Source organism: Lytechinus variegatus, chromosome 7, assembly GCF_018143015.1.
Source record: "Lytechinus variegatus isolate NC3 chromosome 7, Lvar_3.0, whole genome shotgun sequence".
NCBI classification, from domain to species: Eukaryota; Metazoa; Echinodermata; class Echinoidea; order Temnopleuroida; family Toxopneustidae; genus Lytechinus; species Lytechinus variegatus.
Window position 1 is genome coordinate 39,014,404 of NC_054746.1, and position 26,984 is coordinate 39,041,387.

The 26,984-nt window shown below is 34.4% G+C and overlaps 1 protein-coding gene across 1 annotated transcript; it reads right to left on the reverse strand.

The window, feature by feature from the left end:
• Positions 1 to 76: 76 nt before the first annotated feature.
• LOC121419243 (coiled-coil domain-containing protein 85C-A-like) lies at positions 77 to 23,501 on the reverse strand. Its single transcript, XM_041613619.1, has 7 exons — positions 23,379 to 23,501; positions 16,887 to 17,659; positions 13,729 to 13,796; positions 13,017 to 13,094; positions 11,227 to 11,316; positions 6,255 to 6,359; positions 77 to 5,806 (listed from the first exon to the last, which is right to left on the reverse strand). The coding sequence occupies exons 2-7, from the start codon at positions 17,494 to 17,496 to the stop codon at positions 5,594 to 5,596; spliced, it is 1,164 nt and encodes a 387-aa protein (XP_041469553.1). The 5' UTR covers positions 17,497 to 17,659; positions 23,379 to 23,501; the 3' UTR covers positions 77 to 5,593.
• Positions 23,502 to 26,984: the final 3,483 nt, after the last annotated feature.

Genomic DNA, 26,984 nt, shown 5'->3' on the forward strand with positions numbered 1-26,984 from the left:
CTCAAAACACATATTACACATCCAATGGTTTAAAAAGAAACTAAGAATACACTACAAAAACTCTCTGTATCATTTCCTTTTACTATTTAATGCAAGTTTTAAATGTAGTACAACTGCAAGGAGCCATACATGTACATAAACTACAGAGTGAGACATGATATATATAATAGATATACATTGTACAAAAGGTTATTTTAAATATTCATACCACCTCTATCCATGTTCTCATTACCTCAAACCTCCCTTTGTAAAATAAACATTTAAAAAAATCACCAATATATAATAAAATGATATTAAGTGGACATTTTATATAATCAAACTCATACAGCGTGCTTCTACAGAGACTTGTTAAACGGTATTACCCACGTAAGTATCCAGAATTCTAGAAAACTTCCCTGTAGAAACAGATGCAATGCGGTTTATTGATGAACCGCATCGTGCAAAATATGGTTCCTCATCATAACCACCTCTGGGAGATGGTTATTGCCGTGTTCCAAGACATGCGATATGAGTTGATCAGATTATTCGCTCGGTAGACACAGGTTGGTTTAAGGTTGATATGGTTTTTCGATTCTGGAAAGATAAACCGTTTTTAAAGATTCTCTATAGAAACGCACTGATAGATTATAGTTGGAAACAGACAATATAATCAATTTGTTTTATATATAAAGCCTCTTGATACAGTTAACAATTCTGCAAAATAAACAAATTTGCTTTAGATTTTTGTTAAATGCAAGAGTAAAGGAAAGAAAACTTTTTTCTACACCCCTTAACACTAAACACAATGCTAATTTGTGGTATAGAGTGTGAGGCAAAAGAACAAAAAAAAGAAGGTTAAACTAACCAATCCATTCTTCCCCATCATGTTATGTTGATATTTTTGGTCAGATTTGTTTCATTGGTGTGAATACAGGCTCAGAATCAGATCTAAACATGGTGATAATCTTTAGAACAGGTTTCTTTGAAATATATGACACAAACTGCATGCAACATGTTGTTTTTTTATTTGCAATATCAAAATAAATATTAAAATGTGAGTTTAATTTACAATGGACCGTTTCACCTAACCTTGACGTCACTTGATAGAGGACAGATTACAGTGATGTTCTCATAGTGATGCATATTGATGTTTAAAAATCATGAATACACCAACCATGAAGCTAATTAATAGCTTCATGCACCAACCAAACAATTACTCGAAAAACACAGGAATTTACCTTTTTTTCAATAGTTTTGGTCACAAACTTACTATGCATCATGAGCAAATAAATAGAAAGAGAAATTAATCCTCATAAATACTTAATAGAAATTAAGAAATACTAAGTAGAAAACCAGTAATGTGCTTTATATTGTTGAATACATACATTTGCAACTTGTAGTAAAGCAAGCAGATTAATATATGTTGAGGTATTTGCTCTGAAGTGATAAAATACACGAGAATACAAAATCGAAATCTTTTTACCATTCCAAGAATGTGATGAATACAGGACATTATTCCTATTTAATCAATGGGTCTAATCATATCACACTAATTTGTCTTTTCATATTTACAGACTTTCTACTCTCCTGTATTCACATTTTCAAAAATTAAATCCTAAAATCAACTAAAATTTGTTTCTTCATACCACTTTCATACAATCAACTAACTGTAGTCTGTTTTGATAAAGCAATAAATAAGAGAATGTAATCTTTACTAATAATCAACAGTCAACAATAATTTGCTTATATCAAAAATGAAAGGAATTTGTGGTTAGGTTGGTGCATTTCAGACATGCTGCTTTCAAATTTCATGCACAATAGGTATGTTTCATCATTACATCTAAAAAAATTAAAGTTCATAACACACTATGTATGGTGTAAGGATCCCAGTAATCTAATCAGTAAAACATTTTAAGATACATGTAGAGCTATACAAGATTGTTCTTGGAACATATTCCCTTGAATAAAAAACAAAATAAATCTACAGAGACAGAAACATTACTTATTTACTTTTCATATGTTTCACTTTGTTAAATGGCAAAGCCAGGACAGAGTAAACCAGATATATAAGGTACATGTATGTTTGTTATACATCACTAATTGTCAAATCAGCTTTTGGATTTTGGAGTTTTTATCTAAGAAAACAAAATTGATTCTGGCTGGGAAACAGGTCAGTCATCAAACATGGTTATTTCAGATGCATTGTTTCTGCTACAATTTGGCGATAAAACTGGCACAAAAACATGTAGAAATTGCAAGAGTGCTTTGTCTTCCGTACCTCTTGATTGCTGACAACAATGCAATAATGAAATTTAATGCTGAAACAAACACTTAAAAAAAAACCAATACTATATTTATTTTTCAATTGCTTTTCCGTCAGGTAGCATTTGCTCTGTGATATTCATTTAATGAATCTTGCCTCAAATTTTCCAAAGAGACTATACACATTAGTACAAAGTACAGTAGACACACAACATTGAATGAAGAGAATCAAAAGAGGAAGATTGAGACAGAAGGAAATGATCAAAGAAGAGAGAAATAGAAAGAAATAAATTCACTTGCAGCTGACCTGCAGTAAAATATTATCAACAACAACAACAGCATCAACAACAGTACATAAACAGGTACATGTAATTAGATGGACACAATCTTTGGTAATCAATTTTAAGACCTCATTGTGGCAATTAAAGATCCAGTGTAAGACTGCTTGTAATTTATAGAAAAGGATGTTGAAAAATCATACCTCCATCCTCTACTTTTGCAATACGAGTCAACTTCACATTATTAAAGCCTTCATGTGTCAAATCTATCTTCCATGATTTCAACGTACATGAATACACCTGATGCATAGATACAGAATGTATTTGAGAGTATTGAAAATACAACATTGAACACAGGGTTTACATATATTAAATATGCTCTTGTAATGTAATTAATTCTTAATTATGAGTTAAAGGAAATATAACAATATAACACTTATCTGCCTTAAAATCTAATAATCATTTCACAAAAAAAATTGAGTTGAGTATAAAAAGAATACTTTAGAAAAAGTGGAATGCGATATTTTTTTTCTTCAAAATTACATGTACATAGAAACAACTATAAATATTGGGTTATCATCATATTCAGACCCATTTTAATATCATTACAAAGATGAATAAATAAATTTTATTTAGCTACTGGAATAAAACATTTCCTGTCATTTCCCAACTTCTTTGTTTAACTATATCGTATGAATACTTACTGCAGTGTAAATGAAAATCAATCAATATCATAATATTGTTTTCTGTTTTCTTCACAAAAACCATTTACAAACAATATGTGATAAAGATACTGGTAATAGCTTGCAAAGTTCCAACTCCAATGTCTGTAGGATTGTTGTCATACGTCACAATAGGGTAAACATAAATGCTTCTTGAGATACAGCACAAGAAACATTGGATAATTTTCAAATAGTATGCAAATACAGTGTATAATTTACAAAATATTTACAATGGTACAAAAAGTTATTTACATTAAAAATCTGATGCAGAAAATGTATGTTTATACAAAAATGCTTCAACTTCAAGAGTACAAATTACAAAATTTGCAACTTTATTACAATTACAAGAGGTTTTCCTCATATCTTTTAAGACTACATGTAAATATATTTGTACTTAATTCAATGATGTAAAAAAGTATTATTGTGCTTATGTACACAAAAAGTATTCTATTTACATGATATTACTCTTATTATTCATGGTGTGCACTGTGCAGCTTGACTTCTCTTTGATCTAAAACTGAAGTTCATAAAGATTCACACTTTCACTTAGATGCATGTGATGTAATCACTGAATGAAATCTGACATTTCTAGAATATTCTATAAATTTCAATATATTTCAATAGGATTGTAAAACATTTTCAAAATACTGTATGCATGAGAAAGATTGTGTGAAGTACACTCTACTTCACACTTGTGAGACCTTCATGCACTTTCAACATAAGTCATAAAGTGCAATTTCATTGTTACAAAATGTAGCTTAAAAAACAAATTTGGCTAATGAGAGATAGCCGCACCATGGTCACCATTCAAATAAAGTTAATTTGCCCTCCAAATCTGAAAAATTCTTGTTGAGATCACAATCCCAACTGTCACAACTTTTTCAAAGAGCTGATACGGGATATGAATAGAAGGATGACCCTGGGTGAATAATGGCCATTCATTCTTAAAGCCATTCACAATAGAGAGATTATGGCCTTCTTCAAAGAGAAGTGAGTGTAAAGAATCTGGACTCTGGTGAATATCATTGTGTAATGTAATGTACAGTGTTATGGAACATGCAAGAAAATTTACTACTAAGATACCTTATCAAGAAATCAAGGGATTCTCCAATACAAACAAATCATCATCCAATCAGAGCTTATGGTATATCACAAAGTGTAATTTGGGGGGGGGGGGGGTGAGAAAGGATAACACATAACAAGCAACATTTTATGTGAGATCCTGTGTCGCTCCAGACAATAGTTAAGCCTCCATCATTTAAGATTTTGAAACAGCAAGCATTGTTCTTATCATCAAAACAAAAGATTGTGCCGCTATTATTAAAACTTTATCACCGATTTCATTGTTAATCAGTTTTTTTTTCTTCAAAATATCAGGAATTTCACATCAATAAAGAATTAAAATCATTATTTTCATTTTAAACTTTATATTTAATTCATAATCAACAACCTTCTCTACAATATCCATCAATCATTTCATTTGATTTAAAAAAATGCATTCAGATAGAATGATAAGTACATGTGCATATCAGATATGGTATATGATTTGTCTACTTCAAAATGCACAGCACTATTTTTTTTCTATTAAAAATAGAATAAAAATAGAAATAACGATAAGCCATCACTGTTGCATAAGCAAGATCAAGCCTAACATGATGTGAATTAATCTTTACCTTGGGTATTGGGCAAAGACTTTGAACCTGATAAAGGCCATTTATCACTTTAAAGCAGGCCTGCTTTAAAGACATAGCATAAAAAACACTTCCTCCTTATCTTGAAGTATGTATGTATGTAATCTTTTAATACTAACGAGATTCAATACCAGATTTATTAACACTCCTCAGAAATGTGAAAATATGTTAACTAGCCTGTCTTATTGGAAGAGGTAATATACATTACCAGATGTGACTGAAGGAAAAGGGAATGAGGTGTGGCTTATTGAATACTTATGTTTCTTTATTTTAAAAGAGGTGTACTTTGAAGTCATATGATAATAGAATTGTGTTGGTACCAAAGTGGTTCAGGAGGGAAATGGCAGTGATGACTGAATACATTTTCATTGAAAATTATATCTCTTCTATATGGAAATGAATTGAAGCACAAAATTTCAGGGGTGACAGTGCTCTTAGGGTATTATATGCAGGCTGACTGACACGCAATCTAGGAAAGTGTGTTCCGTTTTACAACTGCTTGCCTTACATGAACCCTGCTGAATTTGTGAAAGCGGGGGCAATCATTGAATACATCTTCCTTCCACACAATCAAACTTATTTCTCCTCTCCTGAGGGTTTCCTGTAGCCGTTACCATAATGGATGACAGTATTGTGAGGGTGGAACTGATAGATACTGCCATTAAATACCTTTCCTTTCAAGACTGCCTGTACTACCACTACTGTACGGAGGGGTGCTGTAACCAGGTGGTCTAGCTGTAGGATTGGTAGTACTATTATTGTACCTGGGCGGAGCTTGGCCACGCTGTGATTGGTTGCTGACACTGCTGTTACTGCTACCATTAGTGTTTCCATTGGGGTTGGCAGGGTTGTCACCAAGTTTACGCCACACCACCTATAAAAGAGTATAGTCAATGATATCAGATAAGCATTACTTAAAGAGTGCAGCATTCTGTGGCATGTGAAGAAAAACATGATCAAATTACTCATCAGTAAAGACATTTTTTCTAAATACCCCCCCCCCAGGTCTGAAGTACAATTTAACATTAAAAGTTCATGAAAAAATAGTTTCAAATGATATCTCTTTTAAACAATTGGTTTCAACTCTATACTTTTGGAAGATATCAAGCCGTATAGCTCCTAATTAAAGAATCATACATGTATATTTGGCATGTGCATGTATATTGAACAGGATACAAAATTAGGAAGTGACAAGAAAAAAAAGAAATTTGCAATGTAGAAACTGAAACAATGAATGAATATAACCCAACAGTAATACAAAATGTATAGTAACAGAAGCCAGTCAAGTTCTATAGGGGATAAACCTAGATTGGTCCACTTACATTACACATCTCCCTGACAATAGCTTTCTCATTGGTGTTCATATGGTCATTTTCAAGGTGATTCGGTGGTGTTTCTCGCTCCAACATGTCATGAACCTCCAACACCTGCCAATAAAAAAGAAGATACATTGTTTATTCTCTATCAATCAAAATATGAGGGTAAGTACTATAAAAATTATGGAAAGTGTCTTATTCCACCATTAAATAACAATTACACAATGTACTATAAAATAAAAACAACAATATGGAAAAACAATATGAAAGATAAAGATCATCCCCAAATCAGGTCAGAGTGCCACACCCCTACATGTACATGTATGTGACACATGTGTGTTCATAAATTACAACATGTACAATACTCATAAAACATTAACTACATTAAACATATATTTAATACATCCAGAGGTTTCCATAAACACAGAAAATGAAAAGACAAATACTGGCAAAACCACACACAATTCAATTACTTCATTTCATTTTTTTTCCTTTTTTTGTGGGGGGGGGGGATTGATTGCACTTTCTTGAAATCTCCTACAATGCTTTGATTACACAGTGTTTATGACCAAGCTAAACATTGGGATATGAGGTATCAAATACCAGGACAATCATGCAGAAGACATTTTAAGACCATGGGCTTAATAATTTTCAGACTCATTAATTCTTTCAGAAATGATTTTTTTATAAAAAAAGAAATGGCATGTAGAATACATTGTAATATGATTTTGGGAAATTACCAGTATGTTTCTATCTTTCAGTGGACATACGATATACATGTCCATCAGACCATTATTTATAAACATGACCTCTGTAACATGTGAAGTGTATGATGATCTTGATACCAACAATGTACATGTGTAAACACCTATCGAATTGTCCAGTGCAAGTTCTGTGTTGATCATTCAAACAGTTTTTAAATTATCTCAAGAACAAATGTCAGAGAGACAAATGAATGACCCCAAACATGTACTTGTAATAATATCACCAGAGGCAGAGATCACATTTGGTCAAAGAGACAAGTTTATAAGCTTTGTCATGTAATATCTCAACATTTTTGTTGCCTGAAATCTCAGTATTTAATGTCAATCAATACAATTATATATCATTTTACTGAAGAAAACATTAAAAAATTATGAACATACCAAAAAATGGCCGGGAAGAGGGAGGGGGGCAGTTAAATGTATTGCTGTACACATGCGTGACCAAATTATTAAAAAAAAAAAACCTAAACAAGTTGCATGTATCTCTGTGTGCAAAATAAGCTCTTATGCAAGTTTTTCGCAAGCTTCATTTACAAATTTTGGCCCCTAAAAAATTGTCACCAGAATATGACCCCTAAACAACTTTTGTCTAATTGCTACCAATAAGCTTAAATAGACAAAATTATTGCATGCCCCCAGTGCATTTAGGGTAAAATACCACAAAGGAATACAATGTTAACACTGTATATAAGTCTCATCCAAAATTCCTCAGGTAATAATTTATTTCTAAATTAAAAATTATTTATGTTATGTTTGTCTTAAAGAAAAAGCTTTTGAAAAAAAATATCGCCTAAATATGGTTGATACTGCGACTTACCATTGACCAGTCTTCCAAAACCACTCTTTTTTATGAAAAAATTGTGTTTTTGATAACCTTAACAAGTGCATGCGCAGCCCACGTCCAAAACTGAAAATTGGTCACGCATGTGTACAGCAATACATTTGACTGCCCCCCCCCCCTGGAAAATGGTGCATTTAGACAGTTTACACCAGTTATCTTTGTAATCTGCACGAAATTATTGGCATACCAATGTTTATACATGTACATGTATACATCTAAAGTGGGTTGCAGTGTTCTTATACCAGTTTAATAAGGCTTAACCAATTACATGTACATGGCCTGTGGTGATCATAATCAGGGTAGATTTGTTTTATCCAAACAAATTCAAAGACATGGCATGAAAGGGGCTTCCACATGTATTGAACTGACTCTTGACATGTAATCACACTCACCAAGGTAACATTATGTACTATTCAAGCCTAAAAAGCTTTTAAGAGGGGTTCACTCTACCTAACATTGGTTGAATTGAATAGGTTGAATTGACCAACATCTGCCTCCTTAACAATTTGACAAGCAATATCAAATGCATGATAAAGAGATAATTTTCAAGTAAAAAAATTATCAATATTGAGTCATTTTGGCTTATTCACTTTTTTTTTTTTTTTTTTTTGGGGGGGGGGTAAATCCCTTTGTGTTAAGAATACGGATTTCAAGAAAATGTAAACAATATATGTACATGTACCTGCAAAGGCTGCAATAATCAATAATGGTGTGTTTCCATAATACATGGATAAAGTTTGCAAACTGTCAAAACTTACATTGTACATGTACAGTGTGTACAAAACCATTTTTGACCTCCTGTTTATGGACAAGGAATACTGTATCACCATAATTCTATTCCTAAACTACAGTTTGATTCGGATCAATGCATTTAATAACATAATATTCTGTTCTATTCTTTTTTCTCAAACCAAGCAATTTTCTTGGTCATACATCCATTTGGTATCAGCAATACTGAGGCAAACGTGTTATGTACATCAACTTCTCTCACAAATGAACTGGAACTGAAAATCTGCAATCTGACAATAAAATAGGACATTGTGAACTTGCAAACAGAAGAAAAGTGTTGAATAACTTATCTCTTACAAATATGACTTACAAGTATGCAATTCATACTGTTTACAGTTGTAGGGATTATCAACCTTTAACCTATTTCTATGTCAAAATCATGAGCCAAAAAATTATTTTGTCCTCATTCTTACAGACCTTTTCATTCTCCCTCTAATATGGGATGACATGGTACATGTACATTTACTCTAGATATCATAACTGAATGTGGGGAAAATGAATGCACATACCGGTAAACATGTACAAACCAATTCCTTTTATAACATGTGACACAGCATCTTATCACTGACTTGCAAGACAGGTGTAACATCATTAACATTATCAATTCCTAGGGTACCATGTTACCTACATGTAGATGAACAATATATTGGTATACTTGGTAACCTCTGTATCACTCAGAGATACAGGTACAGTGTACATGTATGAACATGTATGCTTCATAATTGTCATACATGTAGGTATAAATGAGATTAAATGTACACATATGTAGTTGGCCTACACATGAACATGTGCATGATTGAGACTGATATTATGTACATGTACATGATTGAAAGACTGATTTCAATACATGTACATGTACCTCACATGACATACACTGTACTTCCTTTTTTTATTCAGGTTTTTATTGAGATGAGTCATTAAAAAAATCATAATATTTGCAAAAGATTTATAAGATTAACAAAATCGTAGAACATACAAGAAATATAACAGGCAGGTTAAAAATAATAAAGTATAAAACTTTCAGGGATGAGACTCTGAGATGGGAGAGAGACCAACTTTTTTTATATGTACCTGAATAAATTCAAAGACAGGATTATACCATGCCCTCATTCCATTAAATATAATGGTAGGATTCAACAGGAGAGTTATTGGAAAACTATATAAAATACTGAATTACATGTACATGTACAGTATGTACACTGTATATGAATGGAGTTTATCGCTATTACATGTACATGGCCTGACAATGCAAACACAAGCTGTCAACTATTTCCTTATTCTGGAATCAGGTACAAATATTGTGGCCAGAGTAAATTGTTTTGACACAATTTTATATTTTTATCAAACAATGAGTTTCATTCATTCCAGTTAAAACTACTCAAATATTTACTTTAAATTGTCACAGGAGCCATCTTTACTAATAAGTGGGTTTAGTTAATGAAGCATGTTTTAGAAAATAATTTCACTGTGTCCTATTAAATACATGATAAAGAAATAAACAATTTCCTTTGCTGAATTTCAATACACACTGAAGGCAATGAGTACATGTACATTTTCTCTTGCTTGATTTTGTTCAATAAATGAATCTATTTGACAAAGACAATACAAAAGGAGGTAAATACATTTTCTTTCCCTTTGAAAATCATCATTTAAAAATTTTAATTTGGCAAACTATGTTGTGTTAACCAATAAATATTTAGCATTCCACAGTCCTGTGCAAAGGTACTATCTATCATGACTGCAACTCCTTATAATGCAGTACAATGACACTGATTGCATGAATTCGTGGAGTGAGTCATCTTAATTAAATGCAAGTACCTGTATCTAGAGGCATGTAAGGAGTAAAGTCATTTATGGACCTACTGTACATGTACATTCTAATAGGATCAGTATTCTAAAGAAATAGATTACTCCCTCATGGCAACGACTGATGAAAATATATGCACACTTGCCTTGATCTTACACATGTATCTCTCTTGAAATAATGTGTATGGAAGATTATCAAGAGTTCTTCTGTGTTACACAATAGGATATAAATTCTGATGACACAGAGAAAAGAGATCCATATGCAGAACTTGAACCTTGTCTGTTAACAGACGGTTTATGCAAAATCAATGCAGAATATTATTACCTTACTAATACATTGTGCTGATTGGTTTCTGCTTCCAAATAACCTACAAGTAGATATTCAAACAAAACCCTGGCCAAATCCATGTACATGTACAGCATACATGTTTGTAGTTTTTAGATGCACTAATATCAGTTTGCATGTATTCTAAATTTCATGCAAAAAAATATAAAGTTTTAATCCCTGCCTTTCCATCCCAACTAAAAATGAATAACGCATATTGAAAAAACATCGGCACTGAACTTCAATGCCTGAATACAAACAAATGACTACAGCTGTATTGTATGAAATGAAAAGTATCATGAGACAAAACACAAGAACAAAGCACCAAACCTATGGCATGACAGACACATTACATGGAGCTCTACATCACAATGACAAACAAAGGCAAGCTTTTATCTCACATCTGAAGCTCAGATGACAGATTGTATGTCAAGAGGACTGAATGTATCATACCTTGAGTGCATTCACTATAGCTTTGGGTGAGTTAGGAGCCATGTTACCATTCTCTATGCTCGAACCATAATTCCTGGATGAGTAGGATGACTGCAAATGTCACAAAAAAAGATGAAATGTGCTTTAGCTAAATTACACATGCCCTTGCTAAATCAATGTCCCCTTGTAGGGTAGTCTGATATTTCTGTTTTTTTTTCTTTTTCTGTCATTAATATAGAACAATTCTATACAATGTGATGAAGAAGCTCGTTAAAAATATATTTGAATACTTAATGAAAATATAATAGCTATAACATGTAAATATAGGAATGGATTTAACTTTAAAAGTAAAAATAAATACCTATTGTGAATAGAAAGATAAACCAATATACATATATAATAAAGAAATATTTTAACTTTCCAAACAGGCTAAATGCATCTAATGAGTATTAATTAATCAGACTTTTGATAAACTTTTTGCTTCTAGTATAAGATTTAAAAGGATGGTCCAGGGTGGAAATATTTATATCTCAATAAATGAAGTAAAATTCACAGTATATAATGCTGAAAATTTTATCAAAATCAGATAACAAATAACAAAGTTATTGAAATTTAAAGATTTGCATTATTCCGGTGAAACAGGCATGTCTTTATAAATATTTATTAGTTGGGTTGATGGTGTCATACATATACCCCCACTTGTTCTTTTGTATTTTAAATATGAAATAAGGTTTATTCAACTTTTTTCTACCAAGAACTAAAACAATTGGACTGACAAGTGATAAAGTGCATATTAAAGTTATTTATTGCCAGAACTTAATGGAGACACATCATTTTAATGTGTGAAAAAATGAGAAATTTATGATTTCATGTAAAGGAAAGTGGAGATGTGACATCATCAGTCCATCTAATGAATATATATTCATGACGATATGCGTATAACTGTTTTTACAAAATATTGATAAAATTTAGAATTCCATAACTTTGTTATTTGTTATCTGATTTCGATGAAATTTTCAGTATTTTGCTCTGTGAATTTTACTCTATTTTTTTTAGATATAAATATTTTCAGCCCAGACCATCCCTTTAGTAATGGAAGCACTGCCTGAAATGATATGAAAAAATATTATTTATAAATTTATACACTTCAAGAATTAATGCATAGTGAAAGTTTTTGGAATCACCAAAATGAACAGATATTGTCTCAATTCAATAGTCATATCCCCTGGACACATAAATGCATGGATGGGACTACATGTTACTCCGGGGGGGGGGGGGGTCATAAAGCTGTTTGTAATAATAAGAGAGACTGGTGAACCTTTTTACACATTAAATCATCGAAAATTAACATTTCGTTGTATACATTTACCATGTAAGGTTCACCAGTAGTTCTTAAATTCGCTCTTAATCTTATACATGTACAAACAGCTTATGAATTACCCACCTGAACATTGAGCTTTTTCAAGTCATAGATTGAAAGTAACAGCATCTGAAAAGTCACACTTAGCAGTGGATCTTTCATAAATGATTTATTTAGTATCCTTCCTTGATAACAGTGACATCTTCTTTTTCATTATTAGGCTACATCTTTAAATATGTAGTTTAACTTTGGTCAACTTCACAGGATACATGTAGCTTCTTGAGTAAATGTATGTACATGTATTATGCTCTCTTTGTTTTTAAACCCTACTGAAAAAGAAAATTTTCCTTTCCTAGAATAGGCAATGATGAAAAAGCTGAAGACACTATTTAGAATGCTACTGTATAAGAATTTGAAATCCAAAGACCCAATAAAGTAGAAATGAATTTACATGGATTGGATTGGAAGCGCTTGTGACATGATTGGGTGTAGGCCCGTCTCCCTTGTCCTCTGACCCATTCCTCCTTGTCTAGAAGAAAGAAATAAACATGGAGGAAGAGCAAATGAATGTAAGAGCAAATGAAGCAGAACTAAATGACTGCATGAAATGAACAGTTAACAGGAAAGAAAAGAAGTCACTTGGGGTATCATACACAGGGTTGAGTATGAAGGTTAAATAGAGGGCAAAATGCATTGATGAATGGTTAAAGAAGTATTCACTGGCCATAATATCCAATGACTTTTTTGTAAACAAGTCATCTTGCTTTCAATCACGCTAATGGATGCTGGGATAAGTATTTTTAATGAATTGATATTAGGGATGATGTCAATAACATGCTCTGTCCCAAATACAATGTAATAAGATTTGAATCTATTGTTATTTAAAATAGAATCATCCCCCCCCCCCCGTGGCAAAAGTGGAAATTACCATTTAAAGCTTTTCATTATTAAATTAGTGGTAAAAGATACAATAGGTCTACCTAAACGTAGCTACACACATGTACATATAGAGGCCTGTATGATGTAGGCTACATTTATGTTTATGAGCATTTTTAATGTTTGATGTACATGTACAGTACATGTATACATGCATGTTCACAAAATCAAATAAGAATGGATGGAGAATTACATGTATGAATAGACATACATGTAGACTTCATTACCTCTGGTTGAGAAAACTGCCTCTTTTCATCAAAAGAACGAATTCTATCCTCTGTATATGGTATGTGATCTGAGGAAAGATTAAAAAAAAAGTAATGTTTTACAAAAGTACATGCATTTAATAGGCAAAAATGGATGGTACAGCACATGTACATGTAGATGGCAATAACTACATGTAGAGTACATTTCATAGTAGAGGGGAAACAGACAGGTGAATTCATTAATTATGTATTGTTACACTGGGAAAGACGCAAGCAACTTCGAGCAAAAAAAAAAACACACCTTTAAACGTACATGTAGGTGCACAGTACTCTAGCACTTTTGAGACTATACAGTATACATTGTGTAAAAGTCCTTGATTGGTTTTGACCACAGTTTATTTCAGAATATTTAGGTGAAACTACATACTTTCACAGGCCTCTACAAATGGGGTAAGTGTTGAAAAAACTTGCTTGCCCGATAGAATCAAGTGGAGCACCTCTGGCAGTCTCACCTGCATTATGCGATTCAATATAGCAGTAGTGCTGACTTTGAAAACTACTACAAAATCACAAAAACACCATTCATATCATGATACAATATGTACATGTACTATGTTAATTGACACTGAATCACATTTGACCTTGATCATGCAACCTACATGTACATGCAAGACTTGTCAGTGATACTTGATTACCCATATATCCACATTTTATAAACTACATGTACATGTATGTATATCTATAATGTTGTAAATCGGATCAAAAATAAGATCAAAAATCGGATCGGCAGTTAAGCTTCTAAAATCGAAATCGAATCGGCGATGATTAAAAACAAAGGAATACATCAAAATTTTGTTCGCGGTCGCGCGCATCTTCCCGACAAAGTCCCAAAGAAGAATGCATTGGAATGGAAGTCGCCAACATGCGCGATCGTTTGGAACATTTTTTAAAGGGTTTTTAAGGTGTTATTGCTTTAAAATAAACAGAGTGATTTTTATTAGAAAGATAAACGAAAGAAGCATCTTCCAAGCAAAGGCGCAAAGGAAAATAAAATGAAAATATTTCTCATAGGTCACAGGTTAATGAACAATCGGCAGGATATCTTTTATAAGTATTTTTAGGTGATAGCGATTTAGAATTATTGGAATGATCTCTTGATCTCGTACGACGCATCATCTTAAAGTCGCAAGTGCAATCAAAATGTAGTAGAAGACGCAAGCACGCACAATGAGCTCCGTCAATACATGTAGTACGACTTTTAAAAGTTCACGGCGGCGTTCGCTATCACCACGAGGTTGAAAATAGACTGTACATGTATAATCTCTTTACATGGCCCTGGGAAGCAGGCTGCACCCTGCTGTATTAAGATTTTCCCAGGGGGTCCTGGGTATATCATATACATGTACATGTAGGCAGCACCCCCTGGAAAAGGCTGGAATTCTGGTAGGTTTGTCACAAAAGAGAAATGTACATGGAAAATTGTAATGAAACCTTTACATGTATTTTTTAGCTTGTCAATTTTTTGGCACCACCTTCATTTTGCAATGAAACCTTTTTTTTTAATGCCTGTCAAATTTACATCTACATGTACATGTACATGTAGGCAGATCCAGGGAGCTTGCCCCCCCCCCCTATGGCGGAGCAAAAAAAAAAAGAAGGGGAAAGAAAAAAAAAAGGGAAAAGAGATGAGAAAAAAAGAAGAGGAAAAAATAGACAAGGAAGACGAGTGAATAAAATAAGGTGAAGGGAAGACTTGGAATACAAAATTTAAAAAATCTTTCTTGTCTTTTCACTCACATTGCATATTTGATCAAATGAAATTTTGGGGTTCCAAACTTCCAACGATGTACAATGTATGTGCAGTAGTGCACCTTTTTATTTTGCATTGTTACAAGTACATGTACATGTATGTACAGTTATTTACAAAATATTCTTGCACATATAGACACTGTACATCCATTTGCAGTTTGGTCCAATTATGAAATAAAATAATGCTGGACAAGTACTGTAACCATGTTCAATCAATCATGCTAAAGAATTGTACATGTAGGCTTGGGATGGATGTTGTACCTTTTTTTTGCCATTTACTACCTGGATTATCAGAAATCACAAAAAAATTGACCATTACAAGACCTACATGTACTGTACATTGGTCACACATTATGAGCAAACTGACTCAGTCAAGCATACATGTACATAAATGTACATACATGTACACGTAGTATGTGTAAACATCAAATCATCTGTCTTAAACTGAAGAATAGATACATGTAAGTATGTATTGTATTAATTTAAACTTGTACAGGTATAACATTATTATACACTGTACATGTACATGTACATAAAGACTCCTGATTTCATTCTACACGTATGTAGGCCTACAGGAAGCAATTGCTAAAAACAACATTACACATTTTCAAAATGAAGTCCTGTCCAACTACATGTATTCATTTTCAAACAAGCGTACTGCAACAATAAATGTCATTAAAATCAGAGGCATAAATACAAAATAGTTACCTTTTAAAGCTTCACTTGAATTTTAACAGTTCAATGCATTAAAGTGTATGCTACATAATGAGACTGCAAGGAATATCACTCACTATTTCTACACTACAGTACATGATGTACATAAATGTCATCCTTATTTGAAATCCAATTTCGGTTAAATTTTAAGAATTTTACTTTGTATAAAGCCAGTAATATAGGATTTAGAGCTTGTACAGAAAGAGAAATAATATTTTGGAATTACAAAAAAAAAATACTTCCAACAGGGAAGGTGATGTTTAGTATCAAAACTCAGCATGTTCTCAGGTCAAAGGGCATACTAGAGAATATGAAGATCCTCAAAATCTACATGATCATGAACATCTCATTTACCTGTGTACATGTATGTACATGTACATGTATATAAATGGGAAAGGAAATGACCATCCATTCAATTTATTTCACTTTCAAAATCAAACCAATCAATGCATATTTGCAAGTCTAGTTCATCAGCCTTTAATCAATTTGCCTGCATAATTGAAAAACATTAAATGTAAATTACATGTAGTAGTGTTAAAAACAGATTTTTAAAATTTTGTGATAACTTACATGTACATAACATGTACATCTGTACATGTATTATCTAATATTGATAGTGATAATCAAAGATGTTTGAACAAATGGAAAGTACTTACCATTGTTTTGCAAGGATGAAATGTCACCACCATTCCCCCATATTTTGGAAGACCCTTCTTTTGATAAATGTCCATCGTTCAACAGAGATGAAGGTCCATTGCTCATGTTTGTCTTTTCTCTTAAATCAATTCCATTGCCTATGCTAAGGAGAGTACTCTGATTGCCAGTTCTTTCCTGGTCCAATAGAAAGCACAGCTCTCTCAATTCAATATTCTCCTGAAATAGTTTTTCTTGCCGTTCCTCCAATTCTCTTAATTTGTCCTGATAGGTAGATACTCCATTGCGCATCACATTTGTTGTGTATTGACCAAAACGCTGCCACTCATTTGACACTTTTCTACCTTTCTGTCGGTCATCGTCCAGAAAGCAACACAAATCACGTAACTCCACATTATCTGAATGAAGTTTCTGGTTTTCAGCCTTGAGAGCTTGTATTTCATTTGATTTCAACATTAACTGATGTTTTATATCCTTCATGGTACCACCTTGTTCTGCCAGCAACTTCATCCTTTCATTTTCACACCATCGTAAACGTCTTACTACATCCTCCCAGCTCAATGATTTTAACTCTTCATCCGTAGTGAACCTCGGTCCAGTTTTGGCTGCCATCTTGATCACAATAGCCAATCAAATTACTCAAGTATCTCCTTTTGATTTCCCTGCACTCACATTTTGTATTTACTGCGTAGGTTGTAAACTTTCTTCTAGCTACTAAAGGTTTGGTCGTGTTTGGTAGGGTACATGTAGTACCAGTCAAATATCATCCCAAAATCTGCATATGATACAATAGGGGAAAAATGTTGGATTTGAGTATGAGTATTGTGTGCACAAGATATTAATAATACTATACAGTATGAAGGGGAAGTTACATGTACATGAACAATATACATGTAATGTCAAATATGTAGCGTTTCCATGTACATGTACATGTACATGTAGGCCTAAATCAGCAAGTGATCCAAGTCCATATCTTTGGATGACCTGTCCACTTGCTTTGATGCCCCTCACAAATTTATTGTTGTACCATTTAAATCTTTCCCATTTTTATTGCTTCAAAGGAAAAGGAAAATCGTGATGCAATTAATGTAAAATATATGTAAATCTTTCTTTCATTAACAATATAAATTTCTTACTCCACAGTAAAATTCAAAAATGGAAAATTATGTCATCAATCGCACATGTGCTTCTTTATCTCGGAACAATACGTTCGGAGTACTTCCATATTCCAACATAATCCATAGAATCAGAGAAAAAATACACAGGAGCGGCGGGCGAATTCGCCCCGGAAATGCCTAATGTCGCCCTCAAAATCACCCAAAATCATGCTTTTGAGAGAGACGTAAAATCTGGAAATCGTCCCGAAATTATTGCCGAGCGTTAACCACTCAGTAGCCCTCTAGCGCCGTATGCTTGAGCTCCGCTTGCCATTTAACAAGTGGAATGCCTCTGGCCGTCTCACCTGCATCACGCGATTCAACATAGCAGCAGTGCTGACTTTTCTCCTTGTTTTGACAAAAATGGGCATGACCTTCAACTTTCAATGGCCACTGCGTCGTTACGTGTTGACCAATTTTCATGAAACTGGTACCATTTGATAGGAAATTCAGAGAGGAATCCAAAACATGCATCGAATAATGTATTGGAGCAATTTATAAGGTCATGACCTTTGACCTTAACTTTGACCTTGAGTTTGACCCCCGGACAAATAATTTTTTAACTTGATTTTCGTGTATGTTAATTATTGGTATGATATTGACAAAATATGTTAAAATCAATGATGATATTTTATTTCTTCACCTTTAAAAACTCTTCCAAAGATACCATGAAATTTCACTGATATTCATGTTAGTAAAGTGTTTACCAGTTACATGATTTCTTCCAATCTTAAGTTACAGTATGCAAGCACATGAAAAGAAATTAAGCTTAATCAGTTCACAAATAAAAGATTAAACCTTTATGCTCATGAATAGGTATCTGTTTAGGCATTTTGATGTTCATCAATATATATTCATTTTGATGTTCGGCAATATATATCATATATATTCATAGTAGTAAAGTCTTCACTTTTATCATCAAAATATATACATGTATATATATATGTATAAGATATATATTGCTGAATCATAAAAGGTCATTTTATCTTTAAAATATTTTATTTTATCTCTTGAAATGAAATTGGTATTCTGAGACGACATTTTATCTATCAGATAAAATTTACAATTTCATCTTGCGTATAAATTCACGGGGGCGGCGGGCGAATTTGCCCGGAAATGCCTAAAGTCGCCCTCGAAATCATGCTTTCGGGGGCGACATAAAATCTTAATGTCTCCCCCAAAATTATTGCTGAGCAGTAACAACTCAGCGGCCCAAGAGCGCCATATGCTCGAGCTTAACTTATAATCAGAAATCCGCACTCAAAATCATGAACTAGCCTTGGAAATAGTGAGGAGCACAGTTTCAAATTCCGAAATTGTGTCTTTTTTATCCTGTACCACGTTTTTCCATACACATGGTATGAAAAAAAAATCAACGCAACGGTCGGGGAAACGGTCGCATGTATAGGGGTCCATTATGCCTACCACCATGTGTAATTTATAATGCACATTTTCCCCTACAGATATCACTATTCTGTGATAAAATAATTAGAATTACACAGGAAATAAATCCCAGAGTCTAGTAACCTCACATTGGTGAGTTGTCATTCGGCTTTGCTTTTCAAAACGGCCTAGTAATCATCCAAAATAACTTATCGTATTTGCTAATTACAACTTAAAAATCATTTGTTTTATTTTTCTAGGGGATGAGGTAAATATCAGGCAAAAAATCATCAAACAAAGCTCCATCTATTTTACAAGGCCGGCGGGAGGCTCACGCATTGGCGCTTGCCAGCCTGAGCTCTGGCTCTGTCTCTCTGCCAGAGCTCTGGGGGCCTCAATGATTTTGATTTTCTGTTTCAGACAGAGTTTACATTTCGGGTATATTATTCAAAACTGCCAACAAAGTTTGATGATTTCTTCATTGTCATGTATATTTAAGTTACTAATGAGTTCATTCTCACCAAATTTAAACTCCCCATAGAGAAGTGCAATTTTCGTGGAGATCTGCGTTTTCAAAGAACTTCAGGAAAAGTTAGGGTACATGTATGTGGGCCTTAATCACTAGGCCAATTACAGGTTATTGTACTAGAATAGATGGAGTAGAAATTAGATATTAAATTCTTTTAATATCCAAGTTCAACTCACAGTCACACCCACACAAACACACCCACATCCAAGATTCTAAGCATGAAAAAAATAACTTAAAAAAATCCTACAATATTAAACAATAATAATTCATTAATAAGTGAACAGGTATTCCTCAAAATACAAAAACATAGCATTTGAAAAGAGCCCCCGAAATTCAAAAAGTAACTCCCAATAGGTAGAAATGGACCCCCCATAATTTTACAAAAAATTGAAAATGGAGCCCCCGAAAAAAAATAATTAATTTTCCTGCGTTGACATACCCATCACGTATCTGGCCCAAAGAAAACATAAAATAGACTTAAAAGAAGGTAGGGGCTATTTTATCCCTGCCACATTGATTTCACCAATATTTCTACATGTAGGTGAATTAACCACAAATGTTGACATGAAAATGAAGAAAAATTATATATTTATTGAGAATAAAACATTAACGTTATTCCTGTACAATCAGAAAGAATTTCAGAAGTCTTTTCTTTACTAATATTGTCTTTGAAATGTTTGAAAAGATGCGATAAAGACCTCGAAAAAAGATGAGAGTACCGTATTGTCAGTTTTGTTAAAAGAAATCCTGGAAAGACGCGCAAGCATATTTGAAATAAATAATTGACGCAATCTCACCCCTTTGCCACACCTCCTGGCGGAATGGATTTCCATTGGTTGGTTGAGTGACATGAGAGCTATAAAGCGCATAATTGGATATTCATTATAAAAAGTAGGTGTCTTACAGAGATAAAATGAAGATAAAATTGTTCTCAGAATACCAATTCAGAGAGATTTTAAGGGTATCTCACTGATTTCAACAGAGATAAAATATTATATCTGGGATAAAATGGATCTCAGAATACCACCCCAGGTATTCCTAAAAAAAAAGGAGCATTTAAAAAGAGCGGAGCCCCTGAAATGCAAATAGTACGGTACATGCACCCATGGTTTCAAATCATCTCGTGTGTGAAGGATTCATATGCACCTGGTGCACGCGAATCTTTCACACCCTTTTTACTAAAATAACTATGACTTTACATCATAGCTAAGAATTCTAATTGTGCTATGACACTTACCGAACCATATGGATCGTTTGTTGAATTCTCTTTGCTGTTTTTTTTAATAAAATAAGAGCATTTTTCGTGATCTTCACGTAGATGCCTCTGGATCAGCGTGGATATCAATTTTTGCCTAAAGAGGGCGCGCGATATTATTCACAAAGCCGGTAGGCACTTAAGAACCAAGTTTGAAAGGATACTCGTAAAATTACGTCACTCTCGCCGATGAATATTCATTAGATCGTGGTCGTGCGTGTTCAATACACACTGAGTGCATGCATGCAGAAAGTTTGTATTGAACACGCACGACCACGATCTAATGAATATTCATTGGCGAGAGTGACGTAATTTTACGAGTGTCCTTTCAAACTTGGTTCTTAAGTGCCTACCGTTTGTTTACGGTACCTTTGTTCACGGTTTTGCAAGCTAGCTGCATTCTAGGCAATCAGCATTATTTTCTTGCTCGTTCAATCCACTTTCATCATCATCTTGTCAAAAGATGGCGTACTTTACCAATAAGTATATACATGAGATGCAACCTGTTGATTTTTGGTACAATTTCCTATTATGCGCTGACGACTTGAATCGAGAATGTTCGATAGGAAAAATTACTTTTCGATTGTTGTTTGCGTACTTTCCACCGCAGTATCAAGGATAACTAAGGGCGGATTGAACGGTTGATATTTGGAGGTAAGCGATGAAAACAGTTTTATAAATAATTCCTTTTTAAAATGAAGTTAAAATACGAATGTTAAATTGCAAGAGTCATAGTGGAGAAATAGTGAAAAGTGTGGCGTGTTTTATTCTCTCACATTCGTGTGATGAATGAAAACGTCAAAGTCCACTATGAAATCACATGCGTTGTGCGAGGTTAGTATTACTAACCTCGCATGTTGTGTGAGTGCGGTACATGTAGCCCCCCCATAAAAGGTAGAAATGAAGCCCCTCAAATTTTACAAAAAAATTGAAAATAGAGCCCCCGAAAAAAAAATTCCCTGCATAGAATGATATTTAATTGTAATAATTTAATAAATCCTATAATCATTCATATAAATTTAGAGCTCAATTTAAGACATTCGTATCTATTTCGATCGAGCCAGTACTCTGCAATGTCCCATGTCTAAAAATGGATTAGCAATCATTTAATATCAGGATTAAATCTCAAACATCGTCATATCTCATAATATTCCACAAACTTTTCTCACAGTCACAATCGTAATATCAGCATAGCCATACATGTAGAACTAGAATAACCAATTCAAATGACCATCCTGAGTCTGAGAAGTGAGAAAATTACGGATATATTTATGGAGCTCATTTTTGATCCAACTACGGTACCATACTGGTACCATACTATAGTACTCTTCATGTATGGTAGTGGATCGTATTACCGAACACTTTTCATGAATTCAATCATTTTAAAAATATTATTCTCATAAAATTCACCAAACTTTCACCATAAATACACAAATACTTACAAAATATAAATATGTAAAAAATTTGCCAAAATCATTTTTCCTTTTGATGATATTAGCTTCCAATCGGACCCCTCTTCGGATGTGAAATATTTTGGTCACCTGAAAAAGGTGTCGTATTACCGAACGTGTGTTTTAAATGGGAAAAGTTGAGAAATCAACAAATCACTGATGAGCTATTTTGACCATATTTTATTATTTTTAGAATATTAAGACTTTGAAAATGTGTTTTGACCATTTTTCATCATCTTTCTATTCAAGTTCTCTTTGGAAGGATGTTGCAAAGTGCCAAAGAATTGAGCGTATGAAATTATTTTCTGACGCGTACGATGCGCACGTTCGGTAATACAATGCCGGTCGGTAATACAACCACTCACTATACATCTCATCACTCTCGGCTCAGAATCAGTCCATTCAAAGTCTCGGCTCACGGCAGGCTCTCACTTGGCCGAATTACGAGTAAGGCACAGCTCACCCCACCGGCGCGGCAGCGAAGACTCTCTCGATCCACTCTGCTCTGCTGAGGCGAACGGCGATACTCTTACACCAGCGCCAATTGCCAACCAAGGCACTGCACTGGGCCCAACTCGAACCCCGAAGTCAGTTCAACGATTTTGAAAAGCGTACCGTACAGTCGCTAACTGTTCGAATTCATCAGTGGAATTAAATAATTATATAACAAACATAATTACAAGCACTTATTTGACGATAGGAAATAATGGAATACTCACAGGGGAAGCCCTTATAAAGTGGAAATGCACTCAATTGCCGATAATTTGTCGCTCTTCTCCATCATGAATACACACGTCAAATTTGTAGTAAACATGGCCGCATCATGACCTCTGACCTCAATCATTTAACAGAACCTGCTGTCCTCTTATTCCAATATACTCCCTCTGCTAGGATTAAACAATTTAGATCATTGTTAGAAGAATTGGGGTTTTAAAGACATAATTTTGGAATTTAAATTTTGATGTGATATTTTCGTTTTCAATAAATTCATTTTTGCATTTATTAAAGTTAAAAAATAAAAATAAAAAGGGAGATTACATACCAGCGGAAGAATGTGTACAGTTGTTAGAAGTAATGCTCGAAGTTTTTGGACGGGCATGACAGGAAGGGGGGAGGGGTCTTCCCCCAAAACCGCAAAACCGGAATTGATAACGTTCGGCGCGTGGTACATTCCTTTCCACTGATGAATTACATGTATGTTATTATTATGTTTTGCGCTTTCTATGAAAACACCGTCCATGGACAGGTCCATTACTAGTGTATATTTTGTCAAACGTTACTGGTACACGCACCTGCATGGCCACGCCCATCAGTTCCCCCTTCTTATAATCGATAGGATAACCATGGATCCTACTAAACACACTCTCAGATTTCGTGCATATTACTCTTTGAATTTGATCAAAATTAATGTTATTGTCAGACATATCAGCATACGAACCAAACTGGATTCCAAGTCCTTACGGCATGGGCGGAAATCCCAGGGTCCGGGACGCGTACGTCCCCCTACTATTTTGGTCTTTTTATGATGGAAATAAATACTTCATTCAAAATCGAAATAAAACATGTATTTTGGACGAGATGACCTTACTTTGGGGGGCCTTTGTGATAACTCTTTTTTTTTGCTTGTCAAATTTCTTTGGGTCGAAATGACCTTACATTTGGGGTGATAACCTTTTTTTTTTCTTGTCAAATTTCCAGCCCCTGGTCCCACTACCTTTGGGGAGAGATTTCCTTCCTTGCCTTTATTACAGGAGGAGGAGGTTATGGCGCGCCATTTGACTCATAAAGGCGAAAAACTGTTTCTCGCCGATAAACTAATTTTTTTCGCTGACAAACTCAGTTCATCAAGAAAAGCCCAATTAGTAGGGGTTTTCAACCAAAAACATAGCTTGCTCCATCCCAGCAATAAATATTATGGGGTTGCAAAATTAGTCTCCCCCCTTCCTTAGATGCTTTATGCGATTTTCTTTGTCATGGGGCCTGGAGGGGGCAAGAGGCATAAAGAATTTAGAAGAATTTTTAAATTGAGGGAGCAAATTAAGTGATCGAGCTTGTCATGGGGCACTTTTGCAATTTCTAAGTTGAAACTGAAGTGAGTTCGATGCACCTTTTGTGAATTTTTTGGAAATCTTCATTTAAAAAATGTAAGGTTTTTTTAATGTCTGGGGAGATCTGCCCCCTTGACTGAGTACAGCAATGACCCAATGTGTCCCCTTGAATTTAAATATGAAATGATTAAGTATTTAAAGATAAGAATCAACAATGAAGGAACTTTTGTCTATAAAGTGTCATGCAGTTTCATAACTGAGAAATTTATCGCCTCTTTAGCTCCCTTTGTCACACATGTCATAATAAAATTCTTCTCCAGCGTGCCCATGTGCCCCACTATATATAAATGCCATTATTTACTTCTGATAAACTCATTATCCTTTTTCTTTACTTGTTAGTTCAAAACTTTCAGTCTGTTAATTGCAATTTAATTGAGCCCTTTCGTTTCAGGATCAGCAGAATTACCGGATGGCGGCCGGGAGGGGGGGGGGGGGGGGTGGGGGGTATTTTCATTTGGTCCAATGCCAATTCGTCAATTTGTCAACTCGTCTACTATCATTTTGGTCTACCAGGCATCAGTTCGTCCAATATCCACTTAGTCTAACTGCCATTTCGTCTAATAACCAGTTAGTCCAATAGCCATTTAGTCCATTTACCAGAGTTGGTCATTATGGACCTATGGTCCATGGTCTAATTAGATTAAGTGTTAATTGGTTAATGAGACGATAGACGAACTGGCGATTAGACGAAGTGACGATCGGACCAAATGGATATTGGACCAATGGTTGGTATACGAAACGTTGATGGACGGAACGGCGTTAGACTAAATGAAGGTATATAGACCATGTGGTGAGTGGACGAGTTGGCAGTGGACGAATTGGCAATTTACCGGGGGGCACTTGATTGCCCCAAGTAATTCCCATAGGATTTGCATTTACATTGAATATAATGATAAGTGTAGTGCTCCTTGGGGGTGAAATTTCTCAATTTTTAGTTATGAAATTGTGCCTTCATTTGTTTTGTTTTTTAGGATTCATTATTTTCAAATTTTAAGGGGCACATGCGGGGCATTGCCGTACGCAGCGGGAGAGGGACAATTACCTCCCGAGCAAGCAATTTACCCCCAAACAATGTGAAAACTTTCATTTTTTTTTTCACTGAATATTTTCATAAAATTATCCCAAATTGTTCACGAAATCCTTTAATTTCACTCTGGAAAACGTAGAAGCGTGACAAGCTGGTTACTTTGCTTACTCGCATTCAAGTTTCTTCTTACATCAGTATGCATATACCCCGAGACAAAATCCTGTGTCACATCCCCCCTTTTTTTTTGGGGGGGGGGCAATTAAGTGCCCCCTCTTACCCCACTTCCAGTCCCCTTGGACCCAATGCCATTGGTCCCCCTTTTTAAATCCCTTTATCTTTACCCCCCCCCCCGTAAAAAAAAAAAAAAATTGCCAAACCAAAATGTTTTATTGTGGGGAGCAAGTGCCCCCTCTGCTCCCCCTGCTTCTAGTACCCTTAGACCTAAAGACAATGATCACCCTATTTTAAAACCCTTACTCATACCCCCCCTATTTCAAATTCGATAAACTGAGTTTCTCAAATCGAAAAACTTAGTTTATTGAATTTGAAAAACTTATTTTTTCGCTTGACAAATATTTTATCAAATGACTCTGTTTTTCAAGTGAAAAACTCAGTTTATCGCGCGATAAAGTAGGTTTTTCTCGATTAACTTAGTTTTTCAATCGAAAAACTGAGTTTATCAGCGAAAAACTGAGTTTATCAGTGAAAACTGAGTTTATCGTCGATATACTGAGAAGAAGAAGAAGAGAAAGAGGAAGAAGAAGAAATAAAAGAAGAAGAAGAAGGAGAAAAAGAAGAAGAAGAAAAAGAAGAAGAAAAAAAAGAAGAAGAAAAGAGAAGAAGAAGAAAAGAAGGAGGAGGAGGGAGGACTTGACTTTTGCAGCGCGGCCAGATAAAATGAGGTGTGATGAGCGGGAGGGCGCAATTTCTATAAGCGAAATTGCAATATCAACCAATATGCAATGCTGTTTTGAATGAAAAAAAACCAAGAGAACTGGGAAGAAGAAGAGGTGGAGGAAGGAGAAGAAGAATAAGAAGAAGGAGGAGGAGAAGAAGAAGAAGAAAAAGAAGGAGGAGGGAGGACTTGACTTTTGCCAGATAAAATGAGGTGTGACGAGCGGGAGGGCACAATTTCTATTAGCGAAATTGCAATATCAACCAATATGCAATGCTGTTTCGAATTAAAAAAA